We start from the raw sequence: 7,622 nt of genomic DNA, 5'->3' as shown, positions 1-7,622 counted from the left end.
CCAGAATGCACTGGGCGACAGAGACGAGAGGGACGGTGCGTGTATATTATGGGTTTAAATACACTGGTGACAGGGGCATGGAGGAGAGAGCACTTGGATGACACACACCCAGGCAGAGTTTTAGTTCATATTTGTACCGCTTTGGCGCATCATTTTTTACGCAAAACCCGTTGCCCGCAGTGAGGGACTTCGTTTGCAGCTCGATGGGCGGTGGGTGTCAATTATAGTCGCTTCATTTGTGAAGCGATTATAAAGTGTGGGATGGCAAGACGGACGTGTGAAGACTGCACTGCTCATGTTGCTGTTTGTAACAGTTTGACTGAAGTTGTCGATGTCACCGCGTGAGTATGAACTGCGACGCAGGCGACACATGAATGCACGGGGATAATATCATATGAGTATTATATTCTGTATACTACGGATTATTAAAAACGACGACATCTGCTGAGAAAATTGGCCAGGGCCTGGAAAGTCTTATTTCGGTTCGTTTTTGGGTTTAAAACAGATGCTAAGGTAAACTGCCGAAGGCCAATGGAGCGTAAGTCCGGGTAAAGAACACGGCGAGCGTTAGAGTGCCGGGTACACGTAAATAAGAGATGAGCGATATCATCGTTAACTAGGCATCTATCACATAACCCAGATGGGTGCAGATTCATTCTAAATAAATAGGTATTTGTAGGCACATGTCCAGAAATAAGGCGAAAAACTAGCGTTTCATCTCGTCGGGAACGTAATGATAGTGGCGAATTTAACAAAACAGAACGAGTATACTCGTGAAAAAACCTCCCCTTATTAGATTCATCCCACTGCCGCTGCCAAATATCCACAAACTTAGGTGTAACATAACTCATAATTTCATTGATGTTTAAGGGCACGTGAAAGGATATATCAGAAAAGGATAAAGCTCTCTTCGCCAGGGAGTCTGCCATTTCGCTCCCAACAATGCCGACATGAGCTGGCACCCAGTCAAAGCTCACAGAGACGCCCTGGTAACGAAGAGTGGTGCATAAATGTAGTATTTTAAACACAAGTGATGAAGAATTATACCAGACATAATTTGACATGGCCTGCAAGGAAGATAAAGAATCGGTAAGTATACCAGCCCTGGAAGGGTTTTAGGTCGAGGAGAAACTGAAGAGCACAGATGATAGCTGTAAGTTCTGCTGTAAATACTGAGACAAAATTGGATAATCTAAAGGATTTGGAATATTTTAACTCTGGAACACAAAAAGCTGCACCAACTCTGTTGCTGTCTGGACACTTGGAGGCATCAGTGTATACCTGCAAGTACTGGGATAGGTTTGTAGGTATATATTCCGTAGCACATAGTAAGGAAACATTCGGATTATCAGATTTTTTTTCTATCATCGTTCAGAGTAGTCGAAATATAGGGAGGTTCTAGATTCCATGTGGGGAAATCAGGAACACGGGAGGACTGCAAAGCAACATCATCGCAATCTAAAGACGAAGATATGTTCTTTGATCTCAAACTAAATGGTAACCCAGCATAACTATTTAAGTCATGCAAGTTCTCATAAAAGGAAGGTTCGAGCAAACGAGACGAAGCGTTATTAACCGAACATTTGAGCCTGAAAAAGAACTTGAGGGTGCGCAGACGCCGGCGGATAGACAATAGCCACTCGTTACAGAATACCTGTAGAACGTTAAGTGGTGTGGTGCGCATGCCTCCTGTACATATCCCCAGCGCTGCGCACTGAACAGAATCTAATATTTCTTTAAGCGTAATGCAAGCAGAATCATAGGCTTCACAACAATAATCAAGTTTGGTACGGATGAGAGAGCGATATAGCAGTAGTAATGATTTTTTCTCAGCCCCCCAACATTTGCCCGAAACACACCTCATTAAATTTAGAACTTTATCACATCTTGCTATCAAATAATCAATATGTCTACCCCAAGTAAGCCTATTATCGAATATAACCCCGAGATACTTAAAAGAAGAGGAGATTTTGATGGTCGAGTTATTAAGGGTTAGACAAACATTACCAGTATGGCGCCGTGTAAACACAACAGCTTCTGTTTTAACAGAAGAAAACTTAAACCCCCAGTCCCGGCTCCATTTCATTATATCATCTAGACCTTGCTGAATATGCTTGACACAAGAGGCAAGGGACCTAGAGCAAAACCACATGGATTTATCATCAGCGAAAAGCGTGCAATTTAATTTAGGGGATGTGGCATTGGGTAAGTCATTTATGGCTACATTAAATAAAGTGGGAGATAAGACACTTCCCTGGGGAACCCCACTCCACTGGAACCATGCGAGAATAAATCTGTCGCACTCGAACTTTAATGAAACGTCCGGACAGGAAATCTTTTAAAAAGCCCAGCATTTTCCCACCAATACCAATATTACGTAGCTTAATTAACACCCCAGTCCTCCAAACCATATCGTACGCTTTTTCTATATCTATTTACTTCAGAGGGGCAGTGAGGCAGCATTTGTTTATGTTATATACAATGCATGCCTGGACGCAGGGTTACCGAGACATCCGAGTCTAGGCCTGTATGCTATATGTACTTTAATTCCATTGCATTACTTTAAGCGTGCAGAGTTTACCACTGCATTGTGCGGTATGTAAAGAAGAGATATAGGCCTACGTACATAAATAGATATGACGTGCATTACTTGAAAGACAAAGGTGACGATGAATAATGTTTATGTACATGTAGAGAACCTGCATGCAGGCACGCAGGCATCATCAACCTTGCGTGCATGTGTTATTGATGGGCCTGTGCTCAAACACAATAATACACAGTATGTGCGTGCCAGTTGGTAGGACACAGTATACACGTGTACATGTACACGTTAGAGGAACTGGTCGGCAAGTGCTTAGATAGAAAGTGCTCTCTCGGGAAAAAATGGTTGGCCCTGAAAAGGGCCGTTGGATTGTCAAGTTTTGAGGTGGTGACGCTTATTTGCCGGCCTTCTGGGTCTTCTTGGGCAGGAGGACAGCCTGGATGTTGGGCAAGACACCTCCCTGAGCGATGGTGACGCCGGACAGGAGTCTGTTCAATTCCTCGTCGTTGCGAACAGCCAGCTGGAGATGTCGGGGAATGATTCTTGACTTCTTGTTGTCACGGGCGGCGTTTCCTGCCAACTCGAGAACTTCAGCAGCCAGGTATTCGAGCACGGCAGCCAAGTAGACTGGAGCTCCGGCTCCAACTCGCTCGGCGTAGTTGCCTTTCCTTAACAGACGGTGGATGCGTCCAACCGGGAACTGGAGTCCAGCGCGGGATGAGCGAGTCTTGCTCTTTCCCTTGACTTTTCCACCTTTACCACGTCCAGACATGATGCTTGTTGTGTAGATTTAGTGCGTACGGAGACAGATCTCTGCAATGACGAACCTTAGCGTGTAGTCAGCGCTTTTATACTGCGGGGAAGGATTCTGCTATTTTTAGACCTGTGTTGGTGGGCGACCAATCGCTGAGCTGTGCATGGTGACGGCCATTGCTCTCTGAAAGGTCCGCGCTTTTTGGCGCAAAACTGGCTGAACAAAGCCTGGTCGGTGCAGAAAAAAAAAAAAAAAAAAACTACCGTTTTATCCAACTGCATGCCGTGCCTGTCGAGAGACTGCTGCATGTGTGTGTGTGTGTGTGTGTGTGTGTGTGTGTGTGTGTGTGTGTGTGTGTGTGCGTATACATATGTTGCATGCAGTAAACTTATTACAACGTACATCGCGCATTTTTGCGCATTATATGCAATAAACTTTTTACACAGCACATCGTTGTCTGTTTGTGCATATACACGGAACAAATTGTCGCAGTGTGTTAACGGCTGTTACATATATGGCACAGGTATGCGAAGATTGGCTTGTTTTGCTTTCAGCTAAATAGAGAGGTGCCGGGCTGCAAGGATATAGAATTAATTCAGCTGCATGGGCTGCACCGCGTATGCATGTATGACAAATAAATTAGGTAATACCCATTACACTTGTGCAAGTGTGTCATTATAACTCAAGTCTGTTTGTAGGGAGAAGGTTGGAAAGGTGGGGACCTGGTGAAGGCATCAACGCCGTAAGGGCGAACTATATAGTGGCTGCCGTTCGCTTATACTTGTGTTATGTGTGGGAGTAGACGCTAGGAAACTGTACTATATGTCTTTAGTATTTGCCCACATGTGTGAGTGAACATCTCACATAAACACATCTCACATAAACACGTCTTTATTAACACATGTTAAAAGTGCGCAGTCGGGGCTTATGGTTTGACTCGGTGTAATAATGGGGGTGCGCATGTGCAGGTGTTGCATGGGGGCTTGGGAACTGGTTACATATTTACATATACATTTGCTCATAAACTAAACGCGGTCGGTTCACCAAGCTGCGGTTTGCATTTGAGTGTCAAACGGACAAACACGACCGGGCGGAAGTGGGAAAACCCAATTACATACCCAGTACGGTAAGCATAGAGAGAATATATAGAAGCCATATAAACCAGTGCTCAGATATAGAAAGTACTCTTCCGGGAGGAATTGGTTGGCCCTGAAAAGGGCCGTTGGAAGTAGAAGTTTTCGGGACGACAAGGGAGTTTACTTGCTGCTGGTGTACTTGGTCACAGCCTTGGTACCCTCGCTAACGGCGTGCTTGGCCAGCTCACCGGGCAGGAGAAGACGGACGGCGGTCTGGATTTCCCGACTGGTGATGGTGGAGCGCTTGTTGTAGTGAGCCAGGCGAGAGGCCTCGGCGGCAATTCGCTCGAAGATGTCGTTGACAAAGCTGTTCATGATGGACATGGCCTTGGACGAGATGCCGGTGTCAGGGTGAACCTGTTTCATGACTTTGTAAATGTAGATGCCGTAGCTTTCCTTCCTCCTCCTTCGCTTCTTCTTGTCCCCGGACTTGGGGGCAGACTTCTTGATAGCCTTCTTTGCTCCCTTGGAGCCGGTTGGTGTCTTAGGTGCCATGACTGGTGGACGTACAGGTGCTGCTCGGTCAGAGATAGCGCTGTTGAATGACGGGCCGCTCAGGCGGGCGGCCTTTTATACGGCCAGCCCGGCTTGTAAAGTTGGAGGGAAAAGCAGAGCGCGGACCTGGCAGAGAGCAGCACAAGACGTCCTGCTCTAGCGGACTCTCTCCCTCCTTCTCCATGTGTGTAAGCTCCAGCAGAGAGAGTGAGCGAGCGGACTGAGTGTGGTGCAAAATTACTCCACAAGTATGTATTAGGCTGTTGCAGGGAGGAGAAAAGTGAAAATGGCCCCTTTCCCCCTTTATCACTCCCCCCCCCCCCCCCGCACATACGATGTATGATGTCCACTGCATAAAGGCTAATATACACATGCACGCCACTGCAGGCACAACTAAAACGGCTCGTGAGTAAATTCTGTGTATATATGTGGTTTTACATGCGCAGACTGTACATTGGCCTGCACTTATACATGTAGGTGTACATAATTTGTGTGTGCATGTGTCCACCTGCATACCTGTAATTATGTGAAACATTCTTGAGTACGGCGTAAAACACCGATCAAATAAATAAATAAATAAAATTATGGTCTTCGCTTACAGTTCCACACGACCGCGGTGGACATAAATGGGACAGGCGCTAGAAAGCTGCCTGTGAAAATGCATGTGGTGATGCAATGCACCATCCGCAGAGGGATTTATTTCACTGGCAGTACATTTATGTCAGTGCACGATCCGAATTTTGTTGGGTACAGTGCGTGTGCGCTGGGGCTGGCCAGATCCACCCATGGGCGATTTTACTTAAGTGTATTTACACACGTACGGCATGTGTGGATGTTCATGAATGAAGGGGAATGATGAGAATAAAAAAAATAAAAGTAAATAAATAAAAGTAAATAAGTAAATAAATAATCACTGTTACTGTGTGCTGGGGCTGGCCAGATCCACCCATGGGCTATTTTACTTAAGTGCATTTACACACGTACGGCATGTGTGGATGTTCATGAAATGAAGGGGAATGATGAGAATAAAAAAAAAAAGGAAATAAATAAAAGTAAATAAGTAAATAAATAATCACTGTTACTGTGCGCTGGGGCTGGCCAGATCCACCCATGGGCTATTTTACTTAAGTGTATTTACACACGTACGGCATGTGTGGATGTTCATGAATGAAGGGGAATGATGAGAATAAAAAAAAATAAAAGTAAATAAATAAAAGTAACTAGGTAAATAAATAAATAATCACTGTAAATGGGAATAGCTGTTGCGTGGGGTCTGTTGCAGGAGGAATCACGTACATGTACAGGCACGGTGCACGCTAAACAAGCTTATCTACTCACGTTTGGAAACTAAAACTGACACTGCATGCTTGCGTAGAGGGTAACAGTGAATGCATTTGAAATTTGAAGACAAGTGCTTAGATTGAAAAACCTCTTCCGGGAAGATTTGGTTGGCCCTGAAAAGGGCCGTTGGGTTAGTGGTGGTGGTTGTTGTTGCTGCTGGTCCGTTAGGAGCTGTCTAACCGCCGAATCCGTACAGGGTGCGGCCTTGGCGTTTCAGAGCGTAGACCACGTCCATGGCTGTGACGGTCTTTCTCTTGGCGTGCTCTGTGTAGGTAACCGCATCACGGATAACGTTCTCGAGGAAGACCTTGAGGACACCGCGGGTCTCTTCGTAGATCAGACCGGAGATACGCTTCACACCACCTCGTCGGGCAAGACGACGGATAGCTGGCTTGGTGATACCCTGGATGTTATCACGAAGAACTTTCCTGTGGCGCTTGGCGCCCCCCTTTCCTAGACCTTTGCCTCCTTTGCCACGTCCAGACATGCTTGATGGATTCTATCGAGCTGAGCGAGTAGAAATGTGCTCAGTGATGAACGGCTGCGCTATATATACCGTTAGCGCCGACCTGTACGAAGGCATCGCAGTCAGACTTATCTCCACACCGATTGGCTGGAAAGCGCGGGCGGCTGGCTTTGGGCTAGGCCAGCTGCCTGTGGCCATGCCAAGTGTTAGCTGTATGTCGGAGAATAACTCGACCCATGCTGTCAATGCAAAGCTTGTCGACGAAGTCTGCCCCCACCCCACTCCCTTAATTATAGCTCCCAGTTACATTAAAGAGTCGTCCACCCACGCTGCGCTACATCGGTGTGTACGTATGTGTGGGGGAGGCCTACATACGGCCCGTATGCATGTAGACAACAAATAGTACCAGTAAACGAGTATGCAACAAAAACAGTTCGAAAAGATAAGGCGACATAACAAGCGAACAAGTAAACAATCGAGGATTCAGCCGTCTCAACAAAGGATGCACGACACACGTGAGCTCAGCCACACGTTCAGACGAGCCACACACCTTTATACGCTTTCCTGCATGTGAGCAGGCGAGAAGGATTCCCGTTAGAGTTATTCCCCCCTGAACCGTCACTCGGGGAAGTTGTGTCGTTTGCTTCTGTGTTATTCTCCTTATTGCTGATGACAGCGGCAAGGTGAATGGGGTTAGGTTAGTGGGTACATGAGTGGAAATTAACATGTGTAGCCCACATGCATACGTGCGTGCAGCTATATTTATTTATTTATTTACTTATTTATTTCGTTGGTGTTTTACGCCGTACGCAAGGACATTTTCACTTATACTACGACGGCCAGCATTACAGTGGAAGGAAACCCCACGACTTCTCTAAATATTCCAGA

General features: G+C 46.1%; 2 protein-coding genes across 2 annotated transcripts; both read right to left on the bottom strand.

The window, feature by feature from the left end:
* Positions 1-2,936: 2,936 nt before the first annotated feature.
* On the bottom strand, positions 2,937-4,927 carry LOC135464788 (histone H2A-like). The gene is made up of 2 exons (XM_064742334.1): positions 4,767-4,927; positions 2,937-3,318 (listed from the first exon to the last, which is right to left on the bottom strand). The coding sequence occupies exons 1-2, from the start codon at positions 4,925-4,927 to the stop codon at positions 2,937-2,939; spliced, it is 543 nt and encodes a 180-aa protein (XP_064598404.1).
* A 1,516-nt stretch (positions 4,928-6,443) lies between these two features.
* Positions 6,444-6,755, bottom strand: LOC135464828 (histone H4). Its single transcript, XM_064742395.1, has one exon. The coding sequence runs from the start codon at positions 6,753-6,755 to the stop codon at positions 6,444-6,446; it is 312 nt and encodes a 103-aa protein (XP_064598465.1).
* Between the last annotated feature and the right edge of the window lie 867 nt (positions 6,756-7,622).

The sequence above is a fragment of the Liolophura sinensis genome, chromosome 4, assembly GCF_032854445.1.
Source record: "Liolophura sinensis isolate JHLJ2023 chromosome 4, CUHK_Ljap_v2, whole genome shotgun sequence".
NCBI lineage: Eukaryota > Metazoa > Mollusca > Polyplacophora > Chitonida > Chitonidae > Liolophura > Liolophura sinensis.
The sequence above is the reverse complement of the archived record's forward strand: the minus strand, read 5'-3'. Positions and strand labels throughout refer to the sequence as shown.

What these genes read in the sequence shown, in the direction of transcription:
- LOC135464788 (XM_064742334.1), bottom strand. Translation starts at nt 4,927, where the DNA reads ATGGCACCTAAGACACCAACCGGCTCCAAGGGAGCAAAGAAGGCTATC. An exon ending in CACCCTGACACCGGCATCTC is followed by an intron (nt 3,319 to 4,766) that starts GTCCAAGGCCAT and finishes CTACACAACAAG; the next exon opens with CATCATGTCTGGACGTGGTA.
- LOC135464828 (XM_064742395.1), bottom strand. Translation starts at nt 6,755, where the DNA reads ATGTCTGGACGTGGCAAAGGAGGCAAAGGTCTAGGAAAGGGGGGCGCC.